Raw genomic sequence first — 21,400 nt, forward strand, 5'->3', positions numbered from 1 at the left:
ACTTGTCTGCTCCCAACCCTCCAAGCCATGCCTCTGTTCTTTCTCCTTTGTGCCCTGAATACTGCAGACAAGTCCCTCACATGCTTTTCTGCATCTGTGGTTTAGTGGCTACTTAAATATTTATTTATGTAGAACTTTCCCCTAGGGATTGTTTTATGAATGCAGAGGAGGGGTATTGTGAGAGAAGGAGGGAATGAGCAGTGCTCAGAGGGTTCAGTGTTGTCTGTTGCTGAGATGCAGGAACTGCACAAACAGGCTTGTCCTGGAAAAAGATTAATGTGTGAAAGAACAAGCTCACACCTGTGCACACAAACACACACTTACGTGTAAACACAAACAGAAAGCTGGCAACTGAACACAAAGAGAAGGAAAGCGTTTGCATAAGTCAAGTGATTAGAGTCAGTCTGATCTGTTCAGTCATGGAATTTGCTCTCTTTTGACCCATAGGACACAAGCATTTTTTTACAGACCTGGAATCCAGAAAATGCTACAGAAAGATATATAAGGCAGCAGGGATGGCCCGAGATGCTGTATTCAAGAACAGGCTACCTTGAGTTGAAGGGCAGGCTGTATATCATCAAAAATATGAGTTTCCTGAGGTTTGCAAACACACTTGAATTTGCCCATTGATTTAAGTGTTAACAATTTCTTTGTAGATAGCATGTAGGAAAATCTGGAATATTTTTTGCTGTTTTGTTATGATTGATACTGCTTGAACTTTAATCATATGCAAGAGGCAGCTCAGCTTGTTGAGTTCATTAATTGCTAAGGCGTAACATATTCACTTAATTGGATTCTCTGCTAGATAGAGATGTATTTATATGTATTTGTATATGTGGTTAGTGTATATATTTAGCTTCACAAAAGACGATATTAATGGAACGTTCAGGTTGCCTGGTGAAATAATCAGCAGACTGGAAGGGATTAATGTTCAGTCGTAAGCACGATCTTTTCTGTTGCGAAAAAGGGTAAGGGCCTGGCTTACTGGATATTCTTGGCACAGCAGTAAAGCAGCCAGGCCTATAAAGTTGACACTGAGGAAAATTTGCAGTTGTATGTTCCTTGGGCTGTCTGTGGGGCTCTGTCCCACCACAGTGCCTGTCTTGTCCCTGAGGACTGCTGGTCAGTCTTTCTCCAAGGCTGTTTCTCCTTCCCTGGTCTCAGAGGCTCCTCTCTGAGAAGAGTGGAAGACATCACTGCATTGGTGAGCCAACAGCCGTCAGCCACAGCTGGGGACCATCCTTGGAGGTGGGCTCTGAGTGGTGCAGGACAGGAGAAGCAGTGCTGCCATCCGAGGAGGCTGCAGCCTCCTTCACTCTCTCCCACCCACATCTCACCTCTGTTTGTGGAGAACTACTGTGTAGGATCCTGCATGGCACAGTGGCTGCTTCAGAGCCATGAGGAAGAGCTGTGGCCAGGGGCCTCAGCTGATTGAGCTTTATGCTGTGTGTGGGAGATGAGATGCATCTGCTTACTGGAGGCTGGAAGGGGCAGGGCTGAGTGCCACTGCATCAGCCTGAGCATCACTGTGCTCCCTTTTCCAGGAAAGGTATTTTCAGAGAGCGAAGGAAGAGAGCTGCCTGGTCACTTGTGTCGCTTCAGCTTCCAGAGCAGGTGGAGAAAACCAAAGAACATTCTCTTGAGCTTTGGTTAATCTCCTGCGTCAAAACTAGTCCTTAGCAAGCACCATATAAAATCCTGCTGTTCCATTTACAGCCTCTGATCCACATGCCTGACTTGCAGTACGGCTGCTCTGTCATTAATCAGCACGATTCCCACTGCTGACTGCCGTCATGCACGGCTGCTCTGATCTAACCACCACCCTTCTGTAGCAGAGCTCTTTCTTCTGATGTGGGGTGTGAAGGTGGTGTAGGTGCAGCCCTGAGCTGTGCAGCTCCTCTGGAGTGGGTGAGCTGAGATATCTCCTTACTGTACTGACCCTTGTCATTGCTCTCAGCTGTCAGGTCCTTGTTCATGCCCCTTGCAACGAGGGGCTGATTATTCAGAGCCTTTAACAGAGCTGAGCTTCGGGAAGCTTTGGTGGCTTGCTTAAGGTTACAGAGTAACCACAGGGCAAGATAACAGCCAGTACTTGGGTCCCTTAACTCCTGGGCATCTGAGGAGAAAGTGTCTGCTCTCTGCACAGCTGCTGCACAGCTGCTGCACAGCTGCTTAGGGCAAGTTTGCCCTGTGAAACACAGCTATGTGCTGCCTGTGCTGGCATATGCTTGTGATGGTAAATCCATACGGTGCAGAGCGGTATGATGCACAGGGGTGCATCAGCACAGCCTGGTGCAGAGCAGCTGTGTGAGCCTGGCAAGCTGCCTTGGCTCTCACCTTGGCTTTGCTGGGCTAGCATGGCTACGTGGCATCTGGACTGTAACCTTCCCCATTGCATCCACCCCTGCCATGGTGCTTGTGCTCTGAGGTTACGCAGGCCAGCTTGGTCCTGTCCTCACCTTCCATGCAGTACAGCCCTCAGCTGTCTCTTATGAGCATATTGTTGCTACACGAGAGCCCTGTCTGCAGCATCATCTGCCTGATTAGTGCCTTCCTTCCGTCTCACCTTCTGGGCATCATGACAGTGAGGGACCTGCCAGCTTCACCCTCTTCCACCTCTCTCCAGTGCACCTTTTCCAATTTGGCTTTGGTTTTCTTTGCCTCATTCAACCCCTTGGCAAGGTCAGTGCTGCTTTTTTCATCATAAAACAGGATTGTGTAATCTCTACATTGGTTGATTTTTTTGCTGTCTGTTGCTGTTTCTTGATTCCTCTCTCCTCTGCCAGTGCTTGGAGATTCGTAGATAGCTCTTTCTCCATCTTCCTCCATCTTTCTCTACTGATACTTTCTTGGCCCATTTATTGGTTTTGCAATAGCTCGTGCACATTTGAGCCGTAGAAGCAATTACATACAAAAAATAAAAGAACAGTGGTTCAGTTTTTAACTTGTGAAGTCAAGCTAGGAAATGCCAGTCTTGTTTCCCAGGCCACCTTAATTCTGCTTCAAGTTTCTTTGAAGTACAAAGGTTGAGGGAGGGACTCCATGGTGAGAGCTGCATGCTTTCATTAATTAAAATTTGAATTGAAATGTCCACGCACAAGTGGGATGGAAGAAAGGCTGAAAAGCAAACTGTAAACCTGCCATTTTCTAATACTTCAGCCTAAATAAATTACTCTTAATGTAGTTTGTTTTATGATTTGGTGGTGGGTTTTTTATATGTGCTGTGTTTTAATTTGTTTCTTAAGAGGAAACCCCAAAATCTGTTCAGTAAAATAAATTGTTCATTCTCATGCATGCTGAGCTTTCAGCACTGAGTCTGACTGTTCAATCCAGTGACTAACCTGCATTTGTTTTATAGACATTCATGAAAACTTAGGGTGGTTTTCCTTTCTTCTGCATCCTGAGCAGTGCAGTGCAGGTGACCTTTTCACACTGAGGCACATTTAAGCAGATAGAAGAGAACCTGGATGATTTGTCCACATTTTGTATGCAGCCTGATTGGACCTTTGCCTTTCTCTTGCTCTGCCTAAGCTGAGGTATTGTGCTGGTGGGGAACTGCCGCTGATTTACTGAGGTGTTGGGTTTAGCTCTTAAAACATTTATGCTCAGATGCTGTTTGGACTGTCTACCAGGATTTCTGCAAGAAAGTGACAGAAAAGAAATTGTGATTATTCAACAGTTTATAATGCAGCTAAGACAGGATGAAAATTGATGGGCCAAAGTAAAAATCATGTCCTTAGACTCCGGGATTTTGCCCTGCTGACTATGAAATGCCTGTTGCAAAACATGGAGATGTTGGTTTTTCTCAGGGAACTGGTCTGAACACTCTTGTAATGGAGAATGTCTGAGAACTTAATTACAGGCTTACTCCTTATCCCCTTTTAACAGAGGTAGCTATGCAGTACACACACATTTAAATACACAAAGTCATTTACCTAGTTCTAGACTGACAGAAATCATTCCATGTGTGGACTTGCATGTCATCATCAAAGATATCCTGCAACCTGCTGAGGGCCTTAGCTTCATCTTATGTCTCCAAGACTGCCACTGTCATGCCTGTTCTCCTACTTTTAGGCCACAGAAAGGGCACAAGATCTGTTTAGTGTTGACATGTTTATGCCCAAAAATGACACACACAGATAGGTGCATCTGAGGTCCATCAGGTCTGAGAGAAGGGAGGACTCTGATTTCTTTAAGGCCATGCGACCAAGAAAACAGTTCTTGGCTTAACTCTTCTTTGCTAGCTGGGGTTGGCAAATCCATAGCTTTCTCTCTCCTTTCCAAATCACTGATTTCGAGGTTACCTCTCGCTCCCTCCATACTCACTGTCTGATTGTGCTCCTTTTGTACAGAGATGCCTTGCAGCCCAGATGGCCTCAGCTGGGCCCCTGGCAATTCTGCTTGGACTCCAAGCTCAGATGGGCTTAAGATAACTGCTGCTGGGGGGTACCTCTGTGTGTGAGTACCTGTGTATGGCATGGAAAAGGAGAAAAAGTCTTTGGAAGAATCACTCCTTGATGCTCACAGAGAACTTGCTGTCTACAGCCAGCGTGGCAGTAATGCACATGTGTGCCATGAACCAGCTGTCCTGCTGGTGGGCTCCATCCTGGTTGGGTCTTCTCTGTAAGGTGTAGGTAGAGCTGGCAGGTCTTGTCTAACGCTCCACCCAAACTTGGCAGAACATTGTGGTTTTCAAGCAAAGCCCAGCACTTGGCTATAGCAGTGGGGGTCCTGAAACTCACGGGTTCTCTTTTTGGAGTTCTCATCCATTAGAAAGTCTGAAGCTTGAGCTTCTTAGGTGGGAGTCTCCAGCTGGGGAGTACAGCCCACACTAGCTCTTGGGAAGCCCTATCTGGCCTGGCAGTCTCTGGTGTATGAGAGGTTGATCTGCAGCTTCACAGGCAGAAAGAAGTGCCCTGGTAAGTCCCACTGACAGTGGAGATGTATACAGTGCTCACACTACTGTGACTTGGACCAGCAGTTCATTTCAGGATGGAGGTGGACACAGCTGAGATGCAGACAAGCCAGTCCATATCTAAGTCAATGGAAGCTGGGATAAGGGGAAATCACACTGCAATTTACTCCCCCGTCCCTGCAGGTTTCGTGACTGCTTGCACTGGTCTTGCTCCTTTGGTCCTGGCACAGGGGCACCAAACTAAACACATGATGGAGGCAGGGGTTAGGACACAGGTCTGTGCAGTGAGGACTGTGTCCATGGTGCACAGCAGTGACAGGAGGCAGGACTGTGGGTGGGAGGTGGGGTGCTGATGAGCCCGGGCATGAGGGACCACCATCCATGTCTGCTTACACAGGTGGGATGGAGGCAGTCTGCTGTCTGCTGCTTTCCCCATCCCCACTCTCTGTCCTCTGTGTTTATTGGGAAGCACCTGAGTGAATAAAAGGAAGAAGGGGGAGAAACTGAATCAGGGCATGAGGATATTTACATGCTTTCTACATAGAGGCAGATAAGGGAGACTGTGGATAAGAAAAGGTGCAAGAATGCACTGAGCAGCCCCTTTAACCAAGCATGGGATAGAGGGAAGGCAACCAGGGTGTCCCTGGTTGCTCCTATCCCACAGTTTTGCTTCCCATCCTGTCTCTTTGCAAAGCCAAGAAGAGAGACATGGCAGAGAACCAGGATGCAGAACAGACCTGTTGTTTCAACTCATTTTGGAGATCTGGTGACAACTTGGAACAGAGTTTCAGTTGGCTGTCCCTTGGGACGGCCCTGGTGCACTGCACAAGGCTCCCTGCCATGTGCCAGGTTGAGGAGGGCTGCAGACAGGCACACTGAAGATTTGGAGGTAGTGGGGCTGGCTGTGGCTATGCCAGTGTGAAATCGATACCCAGGATCCAGACAAAGGGTGTTCTGCAGATGAGGACAGCGTTTGCAATTAGCAGCCCAGTCCTGTCAGTGGTGGGAGAAGAAAGAAATGGGGACTTGTGGCTTTGTAACTGGTTTCTCTGGAATCTGACTCCCAATACATGCAGTAAATCCTCTGGAAGAGGTTTGATCCTCCCCTTTCCAGCAGTGAGAGCTGAGTACCCTGTCTCTCTGCCAGAGGGGTGTGTGTGCAGCTGTGCCAGTGCTGCTCCTGGCAGGAGTGCACCTCTGCACAGGGACAATGTGGGGCTGCCAGGCAGAGGGCAGGGGAGGTGCTTCACCCACTGTGACACCCCCCACCGAAAGGTGAAGGAGCTGTCTTTGATATTCTCAGAGATGCTTTCCAAGCAGTGCCTTCAGTCTTGCTTGCACAGCACAGAAAACTGAGATTTAGGTAACTCACTTCCTCTCTCTTTTTTTTCTTCTCTCCTCACCCTGCTGGGGCTGGCTGCAACATTCAGCTTTTCTCACACAAGGAAATGGCTTTGGCCTTCTTCTGCATCTGCATTTTTGAACATTCCTTCAGCTTCAGATCCCAAGAGATTCTGGGAGAGATATTAAGTCAGTGTAAAGAGTAGGTGTCCCTGTGCACGTGTCGGGGTTTTGTACACCACTGTACCGGACCCACTCAGCAGCCAAAGCTCTGTCTCCCAGACTGCAGAGTGAATTGGCAAGCATCCCTCCCTCTGTGTAACATGCTTTAGGGGGGAAAAAAAAAGTCTGAGTAGAAGAAATGAAAGCTCAGCAAAATGAAACTCAAATCCAGAACTCAACAGGGAAAGCCAAGGGGAAAAATCATTAGATAGGGCATTACATGCATGGACACGTACTAGATGCAGACACACACCTGCACAATGCGGATGCACTCCTAGAGACTGCAAAATGCTTACATAAACCATTTAGATGCCTATACGTGCACACAAAAATACATTTTCTTTAAAACCTTTGTGACTCCTGAGCTGCCCAGGACACAAAATGTACAATTTTACCAGTATCCCTGCTACATTTTCCCCTGCCTCACAGTTCTGCAAAGAAGAGCACTAGAGATGCTCAAGGTGAAACCTTCTTTCACCGTAGATGAACAGTGACAGAGACAGTATAAGCTCCCCGACTTTAGATTTTATTTACCAGACCAGAATCAGAAAAGACTGATCTTTCTGGAATTTGGGACATTTGTTAAGCTCCCATGTCCTCACACAATCATTTCAGAAGGGCATGATAGCTCTAAGTATGAAACACTATTAAGTAAGAGTCTGAGTCAGGTGCTGTCACTGCCTGTTAGCTGAAGGTGGGTTGTGTTGGATGATAGTCAGTTTTCAGTATTTGTTAAGATATAAATTTTGCTCTAATTCTTCTTTCCAAATCCTAACACCTGATTTGCCCCTGCTAGAAGCTTAGAGTTACATTCTCCAACCTACTCAGAACATAGCCCCCGCTACCATTAACAGCTTCCTCTCTCCTCATGTCTCCTATTTATGCCTGTGATGATTGCAGTCTGCATTTCCATAAATCACAGTTATGTATACATCAGGTAGCACTGAGGTCCTTGAATAACCATGTCCCCCTGGTGTACCTGCTGCTCCAGCTTGAGCCAGCCTTGCCTGGATGAACCACTTTCTGGGGTACCAAGTTAATGCTACCATCAAGAGCACCATCATCTCCCAGAGGGGCTAGCTTTATACCTATATTGAATTCTTGGTGCCTTCTGGTTTGGAGGAATGATTTAGCAAGGCAAACTCTTTGACATTCTCACAGCTCTGACCTTTTTGTGACACCAGTGGAGCCCCATAGTTCACTGACTTTGCAGAAGTCAGAAGTGCTCAAAGTATACCTCATTAACCTTCTCTGGCTAATCATGGCAGGGGAGTGGACCTTAGCAACTGCAAAAGGCATATAAATGCACCAGGAAGAAATGTTTCAGCAAAAATGGCAAGAGTTGTGTAAATGCCAGACCTCAGTGAGATGGAAGGCCGTGTTTCTGCAAAGAGCTTTTATTCCCAGAATGAGTTGTAAAGCAGGAGCAAGTACCTCACCCTGTCTGTATTCTAAGCTCAGCCTCTCTCCTTCTGGCATATGCAAGGTGCTGTATAAATATAGAGGGGAGAAAATCACACCATCTCCTGCAGCCTACATTTTTAATTGAAAGGCTATTAGAAGCAATTCCTGCTTCTGCAGGTGCAGTCAAGAAAGCATCCCTCCCCAGGTGGTTGTGGAAGGTGAACTTGAGGTTCAAGAAGGAGTGTTGTTTTTGTGTTAATTAATTTTGCATGTGGAGCATTCACAACCATTTCTTATCTGCTTTGGCTGATGGGGCTAATTAATCACCCTAAAGTGTCTGTAAACAGGGGATTTTTGCTCTTTGTGGCATCTCTTTTCCACCTGCTGTAGACCAGCCTATGTGAGGATACAGACCTGTAGCATCCCAGGAATTATACATTTGGTTGTGGGTGTGATGTCAGCACTGTAAGTGTGAGAGTCATTACGTAACTAGCTTGGGTGAAGGCTAAGAGGAATGTTTTATTCTCAGGGCACTAGAGAAGGTGTAGCTGCTGAATGAGGGAATTAGGAGCAAAGGAGTTGGAGGTATCATTTGCATGAGTCTTTGTGTTCTTGTGGGTTAGCTGGGGGACAGCGATACGATGATTAAGGCTGAGTTTTGACATTTGCAGACTGAAAAATTTAGGGTAAAAGGCTTTTCACAGTGGAATTCCTCCTCTTGCTTCTGCTTACTTATAGTCATTGGACTGGAAAGGCTCATCTGGTCCCATCCCTCTGCTCTAGACAGCAAAATCATATACCCCTATACAAACCAGTTGTGCTTCTTCTTGACCCCATTTTAGTTGTTTTCAGAGCTACTTTTGGGCAGCGGTTTCAGAACTTCCCTCTCTGATGGTTAAAATCTATCTTATTTTCAAGGCAAATTTCCTTACAATCAGTTGTTCTTTTACTGGCATTGTTTTTCCTGTTTAAAAATCACTTCCTTTTCTCCCTTGTGTATCTGTCCCCCCTTTATTTATACAGAGCAGTCATATCCCCTCTTGGCTTTCATTTATCTAGGTTAGACAAGCTTTTTAATCTCCTTCTTGAAGACAGGCTCTCTGTTCCCCTAATCGCTCAATCCAAGGTTATTTCTGATAACTAGCTTTTCTGTAAGGTTCCTTGCTGCTTTGCCAAACTGAGTGTAAAACATCACGACCTATTACCTGTTGAGTAATTTTGGGGTAAAGAAATATATCAACTATCAGATCTAGAAAAAGAAACATTGGGTCCTGCTGTGAAAATTTGCATTTGTTCTCCATCTAATCTCTGCGAAGCTAAAGACTCCCATAATAACTTAGTTCCTGATAAAATTTCTCTTTAGAAACAGTAATGACATCTCTATCCAGACTGAAAGCCAAGCCTATGGAGCTACAGAAGATCTTTGTGGTTCGGTCCTTGTGGAATATCTTGCACTAACCTTCCAAAACCTATTTCAATCCAAAATGATTCTACTTATTTATGCATGATTTATTTCTTCACAGTCCACTGCAGCATTAAGGTTACAACAGCATCCCCTAGGTCTAGCTTTATTTTATGTACCCTGAGTAATAACTCCTTCCACTGGCAGCGCCCCAGTTATAACTGCTATTTCTATGGTGCTTCTAGAGTAGTCCTTTTCAGGTCCTGCCTAGTTGTTCTGGTTTTCCCATGTCCTCATTCAGGATCTGTACCAATTCTACTGACAAGAATCTTATTTCTCCTTGGACTTGTCCTGCTTCCCAGAGGGGTTAGGTATGCTTCTCCATCAGCTATTTTACCAATAACAGTCCTATTTTCTGCCCCTTGTCCAACACCCTACCTTTACCTTTTCTATATTTGATCTTCCATTTCTCATGTATTTAAATCAGGTGTAAAAGTTATGTAAGATTTTCCCAAATATTAAAGACATGAAGTTTTCACATTTATTCATTTATACACATTAATGCATTTCACATTATATAATTCATAGATACATGCTGTATATGTTTCCTTGTCTAGCTCTAGACACACGTGTATGTGTCTCCTCACTTCCACAGCATCTGTGAGCCTCATGGCCCTTTCTGTGTTTATCTACCCAGTGCACCCCAGATGTAAAAACATGCTGTTATCTCAGTTTTACACAACGTGGAGCCACAAGGGTGCAGATCGGGTTACAGAGATTCTTGGTAGAATAGGGAATTTCTGCCTCCTAATTCATGCTCTCTGTTGTTGCTTTAGTGCTTCCCCACTGGAATGAATAAACTCCTCAGCTCCTGGGGAAAAAGAAATAAAAGAACCAATAATAAGGGAGGAAACACTGAGCTTTTGGGAAAATGCAGAAAGCAGTTCAAGTCCTAAGTGAGTTTGGAATGGTCTTTTTTTTAATTCTGCAAATGAAACCAAATCCCTTTTGTTCCTTTTGCATTTTTTCTATGGTGGGGGCGGGGAGAGCAGGAGTTGAGATAAGATTTGAAATGAAAGGAGAGTGGTGCAAGGCACCACTTGGTGCAAATAGGAGCCTGAATAAAATAATAACTATCAGGAGACTTTGCCTAGCTAGTTTTCCTCCAGCCTGTTGAAAAGCACCAGAAGGTTCAGGCTCTCTCCTGAACCTTCACCTCAAATACCAGTGCAATGCTGCTGAGTATCTTGCCTAAGAAAGGTATCTGAACATTTCTGGTTTAATTCAGAACTCTATTTTCTTGCTTAGCCGTTGAAAACCAAATTTCTAGGACGTTTAAATTTTCTGTCTGTTGACACTAGTTTTAGGTCTCTCCAGATGCTTTTGTGTTTTGAAGTCCTGCCCTGTCATATTAGGAGGAACTCAGGGATTTACTTCTGCCTTTGTTGGAACAGATGATTTTGTAAATTCATGGGAGTAGCTTGTCCATACTAACCATCTGGGTAAGGATTTTGTAAATGGTGAGACTGGATGCTGGTCATTTGAACGGGTGGCTGCTTTTTCCCTGTGTAGCTTATAAGAAAGCCACTGACTGAGACTATCAGCTCCTCTCTGTTAAAAATATCTTACTGACCTGATAACACTGAAAAGAGCACATGTAGGAGAATAAGGAAATACACTCTCCTGGTATAAATTGCAGCAAGAAACTTAGGTTAAACATCAGGAGAAAAACCTCACTTTTTAGTGGGAAGGATGGCTAAGCAGTGGAATAGATTGCTTGCGGAGACCCTGGACTCTTTGTCAATGTAAGGACAGGTTAGAGAAACATCTGCCACAAATGGCTGTTACAAGTCTTAGCTTCCCTTGGGAGGAGAGAAATGCCTCTGTTAAGAATTAGTTTCAAGGAACTAATGTGATGCACCTTTCATCAAAGATGCGCATTAACATACTGCAGAACTCTTTTATTCTGGCCGCATTATACCGCGGTTAAGGCAATTTGCCAGCTGGTTGGAAGGCTTTCAGAAGGCTCCCACTTGTTTTCCCCTTGCATAGGCAGTCTTGCCTTTTGTCTGCATGGGATAACTTATATGCTTAGACAAACAAATAGCATCTGTGATCAACTTTCTGTTTTACAATAATTCTCCCTTTCTTTCTTTGCAAATGTGTTGGCCTTCTACTCCCAATCCTGTTATCCAAAATAGGATCGTATATTTAAGGTAAAAGTTAGCTATTCCCCTCCCTCAATACCTCCAAATTCATCCGCAAACCAAAGTGACTTTACTTCCTTGACAAGATCAGATAGAGCAAGGAGCAGTTAAGGTGAAATTCTGTTTCTTGGGGGCTGTGTCCTGATATAAAGTAACATTACATAGGGATTGGAGAATATTATTAGAAAGGAGTTTTTATATATCCCTTGTATCTTTACTTTTACTGATTCTGTGACCCTTCAGGGATCCTAGTGGCAGTTGGGATGACTAGACTGATTGGAGAACACCCAACGGGTCTTGAAACTGCAGGGTGACCGAAATGAAGGATGCCTGGGATAGTTTATTCTTCCTCTTTTTGCTGAGGCAAGCACTCATTGAAACCCAATTAATAGCAGTTCATAGGCTGTTAATACAAAGTACCCTGAGACTTCAGAAATGCCTTGCTTTGCTCTGCACTGCTTGGTAGGTTATATTCCTCAGGCATAGGCATCTTTACCTGGATAAATCTGTGACATTTAATTCTGCTAACTTCTGTCCCTACAGTGAATTGCTCCTTCCCTCTCATGGCAGATTATCTAGCATACGATACACATTTGTATATTCTTTATCTTACATTGTCTCCCTCCTGTGCACACTTGGTGTTTCTTACTGTCCACCTGTTGCTTAAGCCCATCCTTCTTTAAACTATGTGCATATACGTTTGACCTTTACATGCATAAGCATGTAAAGATGTCTGCCCTCTTTTAATTCACTATGATTTTCTGACTTTTCTTATTCATATCTACACATGTATGGGGTTATATGGCATGTCTGATTGTGCAGGTTATCAATAAAATGTAATATTTGTGCATATTTTTGAGACAATCCATAGTTGATTTGGAAATTTTGGTCAGAACATTTTACTTACATCCTGTTTTTCTTCCTCTTTGGACAACTTAGAATGATTTTATTTGGATAATAAGAAATGGATGTGTACTACTGTATTTGCAGGTAGGGTGATGTAGTGCACAGAAGGCTGTGGCAATGCTGTCAGTGTTATCTTAATTTCATAATGTTTCTGTGTAGTACAACACTATGAGATGTGCCTGGCACACAGCCTCATGAACTCCCCTTTCTGTCCCAGAGAACTTCTGGGTAATTATGGGTTGGGTGTGCCTATCTTATCTAATTTATCACTTAAGGGGTTATATTATGCCTGTTACCAAGATATCTAAGTGCTGCTGAGATTCTGTGAGATGTCTCTTTCATCAGCCACTTATTTCTATGATAAGTTAATGTTACTGAGATGAAAACTGGGCTGTTCTGTGCAGCATCTTAATCACTGGTCCCTGCTGAGCCTCGTGTGGCAGTTACTACTTTTGGGGATTTGAGCTCAGTTACTTGAGAACTAAAGTAGCACTGCAGAAATCTCTGGCTCAGATGATGATAAATTGTCCTGCTTGCTGAATGAGTGGAAAGTCCAGGACTGAGCACACCCGGGATAAGCAAGTGTGTCTATGCTCTTTATTCCCTTAGAAATTAACTTTCCACATGCAGGCTTAGAAGCATGAGTACAGACCATCTCCATGGTGGAGGGAAGACTAGGGGCAAGCTCTTCTTGGCATTCTTTGTCTTTGGAAAGGTAAGACCAGCTGTCCAGTCACTCCACCCATCTTTTTACAACCCTCCTGCCTTGTGCTCACTGGGGTGTTGTGTTCACCCTGCACAGGGATAGAGGATGGATGTGGAAACTGCTGTCTCTGGGTGATTTCTTCTGCTTTTCTTCTCCCCACACAAGCCCTCAGAGTGGATTTTTCTTTCATGGCCAGATGAAGTGTTTGTTTGTTTTGAAGGTGACAAGTGTTTTATGTGAATTCTGGGTACTCTCAAATGCCAAACCCCAGCTGGGCTTTGAGTTTCACAGATTAACCACTGACACCTAATGAGCCTTTGATAAGTGTTTCTCCCTCCCATTCTGTCATTTAAATAAATAAATGACTGAAATTTGGGGGTGGTGGGAGGGGTGTTAGACTGGAGTGGAATTAAGCTTTTCTGTTTACCCACCAAGCAGGTACACTGCTAAGTGCAGTCAGGCAAGCTTCCCACACACCCACACTGCCTCTGCCATCAAGTCAGCATGTCTCAGTCCTGGCCTGGAGGACTTGCTTTGAGGATCACGCAGGAAAGCTTCTTCTAAAGCCCAGTTAGCTTCTTCACCCTCTCAGCTTTGGTTGCCAGCCAAGGTGCTAATTACTGTCAACTGTGATGGTGGGAGGGGGAATTGAGAACAAAGGCGAGACTTTGATAGTTGAAAGTACAGTTGATGTTCAAGTTTTCTCTTTTCCTGGATGTTTTTTGTTTGTTTTTTCTTGCAAGAAGTGGTCTGCCTGGGCAGTGAGTGAGCTTGCATGTATTGTCTCTTTAAGGACTGCAGTGGCTTCTAAACAGCTTTCATTCTAAGCAGTAGATATAAGATAATTGAGTCCCACCCCCTTTTTTGACTGCTGAAGATATTATCTCTATTCACTTAGGAAATGAAAAATTAAGTGTTCTAAAACTGAAATAGAAATTTTTTGAAGTTATGAGAATTATGGAAAAATAGCAAGATTTAAAAAACATCATAGATACTCTTTGGTATTAATTTTCACGCATCAGAAACTTAAAACAATTCCTTGTTTCCAGCTAAGGTGTGTAATCAAGTAATTGTGTTCCTGCTGTTTGGCTGAAAAAGTTGAAGGACATAAGTCTGTTTGACCATAGTTACAGTATTCCTGTGGTTATCCACTCACTCTCCCAGAAAGTGTGATCATTGCAGAGATGAGACAGCTCTTCCTTGCTGCGCACTTTCCCCTTGTTTGAACCCACTTACTCAGAGCCTTCTCCCCAGAAAAGTCCCCATCTGATATGAGTCATGAGTTTGGGTACTCCAGAATGGTCCTCTTAGCCAGTCCTGCAGTAGCTCTGGTTGGTGCAAAGGGATGGGACAATTAAAGTCTATCTTCTGTGGTTTGTGTCTCCTCAGGTGGGGAAATGGAAAGAAAAAAAGTTGCAGATGAAGTATTACGTATGGCCGCGCTTTGAGCTGTATCCTGACTCTGAGGAACGTGAGGACGATCACCTGAGTATCGTGACCTTGGAAGAGGCACCATTTGTCATTGTGGAGAATGTGGACCCCCTAAGTGGCACCTGCATGAGAAACACGGTGCCTTGTCAAAAACGCATAGTGACTGAGTATGCACCCCTGTATTTTTCTGCTCATCTTGGGATCTTTGTTCTCAGCAGAATGTAAAGTGTCTGTTGGGCCAATACCATCATAATCTATAATCCTTTTTAGAAAATCACCTCCATATGCCGAGTCTGTCCCATGTCCATTCATGATGGGCCCCTTTGGGCAAATCATTGTAGTGTGTCCCTTCACCCTCCAGCACAGATAGCACAATATAAATTGTCCATGTTATATAATGGGAGGGGGATTGCAAACTGACAACATAGGGGAATTATAGGAGTTTCTCCAAGTCTTTTAACCCGTTATTATTGTGATGGTTCAGGAACAAAACTGATGAGGAGCCAGATTACATGAAGAAATGTTGCAAGGGGTTCTGCATAGACATCCTCAAGAAAATCTCAAAGTCTGTCAAGTTCACCTATGACCTCTACTTGGTGACTAATGGCAAGCATGGAAAAAAGATCAATGGGACATGGAATGGAATGATTGGAGAGGTCAGCAGCGAAGGGAGGGCATGGTGGGCTTCAGCCCTGGGCTGGGTGATGTGGGTCAGATCTAGCCTCCCATCATTATTGGGTCCACTTCTGAGCCAGGGACAGAGGTGATTCTAGAAATGACTGGCCTACGTTCTTTCTTGGCACTGAGTGAATTAATCTGCTCTGACACTCTGACCATGACAACCTTTCTTGTCTGACCATTAATTATTATTCTCTATGGTCTCACAAATTTGGCCTACACAGTCTTAGAAAGAGGCTGATATCCATTCACCACGGTTGCTGCAACCTAGATTATGCTTAGGTTGTATATAAGGTGAATAAAGAATGAAATAAGGCTTTGCAGTGTTAGAGGGAGGATAAAGCAAGGACAGAAAAATGAGATAAGACGTCTTCTCCGTGGATGATGTGTTTATCCTAAGACCTCTGTGGATTTATTTTTTGTACACATACCAGCTTTGAGGGGAAGATTAATGTCTATAGGTTTTCTGAAAGAATAAGGTGTCCTGATGAAAGATTAGAAAGGAGAGATGTTACAAACAATATAGGGAATGGGATTACAGGAGTAAAAAGATTGTGTTGAAAGGCAGGAAGATGAGAAGGGGCTTCACTGTGGTGCTTGAGGGCTGCCTCGTGTCTGAGTGTGATCTTTTTCTTTACTTCTTGCAGGTTGTCACCAAACGGGCCTATATGGCTGTGGGATCCCTCACCATTAATGAGGAACGTTCAGAAGTGGTGGATTTCTCTGTGCCCTTCATCGAGACGGGAATCAGTGTCATGGTGTCACGTAGCAATGGAACTGTCTCACCTTCTGCCTTCTTAGGTACTGTTTCAATCTAAAATTAAAACTTCAACCAGTGGTCATAAAAAAATTAGGTGAAGGTTGCCTGAGATTCTTAGCCTGAAAACTCTTTTTTGGGAGTACCTGTGGGACAGGGGTATAAAAATATACTGCCATGTTTTAGAACTGAATCCCAGGCATGCAAAATCCAGGCAAATACAGGTGCAAATAGGCATTGCCTATGAGTTCCAAGCCAAGGCATTTTTCAGCAATTATATGCCTAATCCTAGAGAAATTGGGATCACTCAGAGTTGTCGCATACATCTCAGCGCGTGGTTTCCCAGTGACTCAACTAATGGTATGTTCAAGGAGTGAAGGCCAGAAGAAAATGGATTCAAACCTTAGAGCTGGGAAAGCATAACACTTGGTGATAGCAACTGGCAATAAATAGTTGCACATTGAGAGGCAATATTTGTAAAGATATTGTTAATTTGACCCTCCCTTGACACCTAGAATAAGTTAGAGAACTAACAGACCTTTTCAAGAACAGTTGAACCATTGGTTCTGTGCTGACACTGTGTCAGCAATAAAGGCATTTCTAGTATCCTTCAGCAATGGAGGGTGATCAGAGAATACGGAAATGATACTGCATTTCCCCGAGACATTCATGTCTTCCTAGTGTCTACTATTTGGCTTTATAAAATGCTTTATGATGCTGCAAACACAGTATATGAGTTATATAATTACTGTCTGCTTTCTGCCAGAGTCCTGAGAACATTCACAAACAGAAATACTTTTATATGGGTAATGAAATTTTTCCAGACCTTTTAAAATGTGAGTTTCATGACTACTAACTCTTCAGGAGTTTTTTCCCTTAGCAAGTCCACCAATATTGCTGTGGTATGTGAAAGCATTGTTAAAGTTATCTCCAAAATTTTAAACTGCAATTTAACTGAAGTTGCAATATTGGCTATACTCTGGAGCGAAGTTCTTTATTTCTTTGATCTGGTTCAGTCCTATCTTTTTCTGTTCAGGCTGGGAGAAGGAGAAAACCTGGCAGAGATCAAATACTTGCAGAACATGAACACTAACATTTCTAGAATGAGCCAGTGTTCCCATTGCTAGAGGGATGGAATACTAAAAAATCTACTGTCATTATGGCTGAACCTTAGAAATTTGGAGAAGCTCTTTGGCTCGATAGCATCTTGAAAGTTGGATGGTCGTCTGAAACCCTGCCAGTTCTGCCTGATTTTCCCCACTCTCTCCAGATGGTGCTGGAGAACTTCCTGGGAACAATCTTTTATCAATGCGTTTTATTTTATCAATGCATGCCACAATGGATGTGTGTGGTTCCAGATGGAGCCATGTGTCACAAATGTAACAGTACGATGGAATGCAGTCGTTACAGAGACAGAAACTGCAGTTTTCCCACTTACAGAAGTTTTTCAGAATCAGGTTGAAGACTTTGTGTTAACTTCTGCTTTTCGCCAACCCAGTTTTCCCCACACTGGGCTTCTCTAGAGAGCAAAGGAGGTGTGAGGTGTTATCAGGTCTTTCACCATGGTTTTCTTTTCCTCTCCAGAGCCTTTCAGCGCTGATGTATGGGTGATGATGTTTGTGATGCTGCTTATCATCTCTGCGGTGGCTGTCTTTGTCTTTGAGTACTTCAGCCCTGTGGGCTACAATCGGTGCCTTGCTGATGGCAGAGGTAAGGGGAGCTGCTTCTTGCTATGACACCCTCTGGTTTCCAATCTCTGTTTGTTTGTTGGGGCGTTCCTTTCCCTTGAACGTGATGTGGATCTAGCCCACTCTGAGCTCTGCATTTGGACTAAAGAGGACAGGGATGGAGGCAGAAAAAAGGCTCTGAAGAGAGCAGATGTGTGTAATGGATAATTTTCTTGGCATGAGAGGCGGAGCTGTGTTGCCTTTCATGTCTAAAGCACATACCAGCTCCAGCTTGTTTCTCATTGAGGGAAAATGGGCCCTGGTAGCCAGTGCTGGCAGGGCCTATGATGCTGCACTCTCTGAGACAATCACAGGGCTCAGCACTGTCAATCCATTCTTCAGTGCTACATCTTCCTGGAGAGCAAGGCACTCTGCTGGCCTCCCAGCATAGTGCTACGTCCTCCAGAATTCACATCTGTCACCTGGTCAGGTCCTTGCCCTATTTGCCTTTCTGGCTTTCTAAGACCAACTGAGAGAATGGGAAACTCATTTTCTTGGAAGTGGGTGAAGAATTATTTTCCAAGGGCAGCATGAAAGTTGGGAACAACCAAGTGATCCATCTCTGTGGTTTGATCTTCAGAAGGCAGACAGATGAATTAAAGAAAGGCTGTCTGTCCTTCCTAAGATACAGCCTTTTTTCTCTTATTGACCTGAAAACAATTAGCAAGTTGAGTCTTCTGTCATATGCATATCTTCACCCGCTGGTGAATCAGCCCTTCAAACCTTTCTGGATTTATTGGTTCATAGAGAACAGAAGGAGAGAGACAGTTACTGGGAAATGCACTCATTTGCTCCCAAGTCTAGTGTTTTGAGTAAATTTATGCCATCAAATTAGAGAGGAATGAAAATAAAAAATGTTAATGAGAATGCAGGCAGAACCACATACATGGGGAAGTGGAGAACTTGTCTCTTAACATGGAGCTGTGGAAGGCCTTTATGGCATCTGATCATAACCCCGTGGATCTGTGGGCACAGGTACTGAGAAACCTGAATCTCTTAGGAGGTATTAATATAGATGTGGAACTGAAAGCAGTTTTTAGTAAAAGTGTACAGTTGTACAGTTATTAAATTAGCCAAACTGCAGCTACAAGTATCATTATTTCTGAGTAATTATGAAGAGTATGGCATGATCAGACAGATACTATCCCTGAGAATTGAAATATGAAGATACAGAAATCTGCTGCAGAGACTGCAATGCTGATTTTGGTAATGAGAGCCCTGGCTAATGTTACTTTGGCTGCATTTGAACTATGACAGTATGCCCCTGACAGTACGCCTCAAACACCTGCATTTTCTCTTTACGAACATCAAGACTTTTGGATTGGAATCTGCCATTACAATTTTGTGTCGGACAAAGTAATTGTGGAAGCACGTGCAGTGATCAGTGGAAAGAGGAAGGCTTTTAGAAGGGAACTTCTCAAGATTTCCTTCCACCTTACAGTTCCCACTGATGTTTTTCAGGCCTTTCACCTGTATATCTTAGGGCACACTAGGTAGAGAGTGATATAAAAATAACACTCCAGCATATAAAAAGACAAAGACTGCCAAAACATGTTTCTCTTAGGAATTTTATCTCCCTGGAATTTAAAGGCACCAGTTTCCTGATGATGATTCTGCTTGATACCTGGTGTGCAGTTTCCTGGGTGAAAAATGAGCCCCTTGCATTGTTCAGTTGTATCTAGGGTAACATGGTTAGTATTTCCAGATGATCTATGCAATTCACTGCTCAGAAGTTTGGAGAAGCATGACAAAACTTTCTTCCCTTTTGCTGTTTGGCTAGAGTCAACTACAGGCAGCAGCACTAGGATCCAATCAGCCTGCCTGAGGAGATAAAACATGGGATGCAGATCAGGTTGGCACCACTGGAGGAATGACAGATGCTTGAACTGTACCATTCATCTTCTCAGTATCCAAAGAGTGATCACATCTGCATTCTCCCTCTCAGCTCTTCTTGTGCTCAAGTTGAGGAAATTCTTAGTGGGTTAGGTTCCCACTAAAGGAACCAGCATGTGCTGGGGTTATGAGATTGCTGGGTGACAGGTGCCATTTCACAAGTTCTCAGATCTAGTGCTTCATCCTCACACATGGCTTCTGGGGTATGAGTGAACTTCCACACTGAAAAGTGAGTAAGGGGAAAATAGGAACTTTTAAAACACCGCTCCTGGACTATCTAGGGCAGACCTGCAGATTTTCCTAAAGTGGACCAAATATATTACACCATCATGTACCTTAGACACAAAATATGGGGAGAGGGAGCTGTGTTCTCTGGTTCATGGATGTTCAACAGACTGAATAATGAAACACTCTCGTAGAAGTATTTGTAGAGCCATGTTATTTCAGATGGTGCTCTTCCTTGTACAAGTACAATGAGAGCCATGTTTTACAGAGGTATGTGCTAGGAGTTTGAGGACATCACCCTTGAACAGCTGGAAATGAGGATAGAATGCTTCTGAGCAAATTCTGTTTCTGGGGACAACACTTCAACCAAAATTAAATGCTTGGGCTTCTAGATACTTCAATCAAATTAAAAAAAGGCTCATGTAAGGTTTCTGTGGAAATCCCTGAGACTGAAAAAATATGGAAATCTGAGGACATTTTTAAAAAATAATTTTTCAGGTTGCACTTTGCTGAGGTGTGGTAGCATTAACTTCGGGGAGTGCAGCTGCAGATATTCACCTCACAAGTGGGAATAGATTCTGCTCTTAACTCTGATGTCAAGATGTGTATGAGAGTGGAAATGCAGACCACTTACTCTCAGATGTTCACTGTGGGATCATGTTTCTCAATCACTCTAGAACCAGGAGGTCCCTCTTTCACCATTGGCAAAGCTATCTGGCTGCTGTGGGGGCTGGTGTTCAACAACTCTGTGCCAGTACAGAATCCCAAGGGTACCACTAGCAAGATCATGGTGTCGGTGTGGGCCTTCTTCGCTGTCATCTTTCTGGCCAGCTACACTGCCAATCTGGCTGCCTTCATGATCCAAGAGGAATACGTGGACCAGGTGTCTGGCTTGAGCGACAAAAAGGTAATGCATCCTCCCAAACCCTCAAAGCAGCCTTTTCCACAGAACAGGCTGCTCCACCCTCTCTTCTTTCTTTTCACAAGGAAAGTGGGCAGGTGTTTTCAGAGTCACATCATAGCTTTAGACCCCAGTATAAATAGCACAACTGTTTTTCATTAGTATTTAGTTGCACTTTTACATGTGTTAAGCACTTCAGGAATGAATTATAAACAGATCTGAACTGAACTGTGCTTGCTTGCATGATCCCAAACCACAGTTTGACTGTCAGCAAGAAACAAACTAATGGAATTTTGGAGACGATATGTATAATGGCTGTAATCTGGGTTTTCAGGTTTAAATAATTTGTCTTGGGTAGGAATGCTAGCCATAAGGCTAGCAAATATGATCTGTTAATTTATTCTGAGAAAAAAGTTCTGTCCATGGGGGTAAATCAATGTGGCTTGAATGATTTATTATTGCTTGCGTTTGAAGTTATACTGTCATTTTTTCAAGGTGTTTGGAGGCTTAACACAGGAAATAATTTTCTGCTCAGACCGCATTTCAGTGCTTTGTTTACCTGCGCAGCATTTTGTCCATGCAGAGCATTTGCTTTTGCTGGACTCTGAACACTTGAGGATTTTAGGAAGATTGCTGATACATGCAGGGTAGCACTGTCTGGCTCGTGAGGGTGTAATGCTTTGCA

The 21,400-nt window shown here is 43.8% G+C and overlaps 1 protein-coding gene across 1 annotated transcript in view; it reads left to right on the forward strand.

The window, feature by feature from the left end:
* Nucleotides 1–21,400, forward strand: part of GRIN2B (glutamate ionotropic receptor NMDA type subunit 2B) — a 168,678-nt gene that overhangs the window by 122,902 nt on the left and 24,376 nt on the right. The window contains exons 4-8 of the mRNA XM_062492275.1: nucleotides 14,493–14,701; nucleotides 15,019–15,190; nucleotides 15,860–16,013; nucleotides 17,554–17,679; nucleotides 20,492–20,721. Coding sequence (XP_062348259.1) covers nucleotides 14,493–14,701; nucleotides 15,019–15,190; nucleotides 15,860–16,013; nucleotides 17,554–17,679; nucleotides 20,492–20,721 — 891 coding nt within the window. The remainder of the gene's footprint in view (nucleotides 1–14,492; nucleotides 14,702–15,018; nucleotides 15,191–15,859; nucleotides 16,014–17,553; nucleotides 17,680–20,491; nucleotides 20,722–21,400) is intronic.

Source organism: Cinclus cinclus, chromosome 4, assembly GCF_963662255.1.
Source record: "Cinclus cinclus chromosome 4, bCinCin1.1, whole genome shotgun sequence".
Classification (NCBI taxonomy): Eukaryota; Metazoa; Chordata; class Aves; order Passeriformes; family Cinclidae; genus Cinclus; species Cinclus cinclus.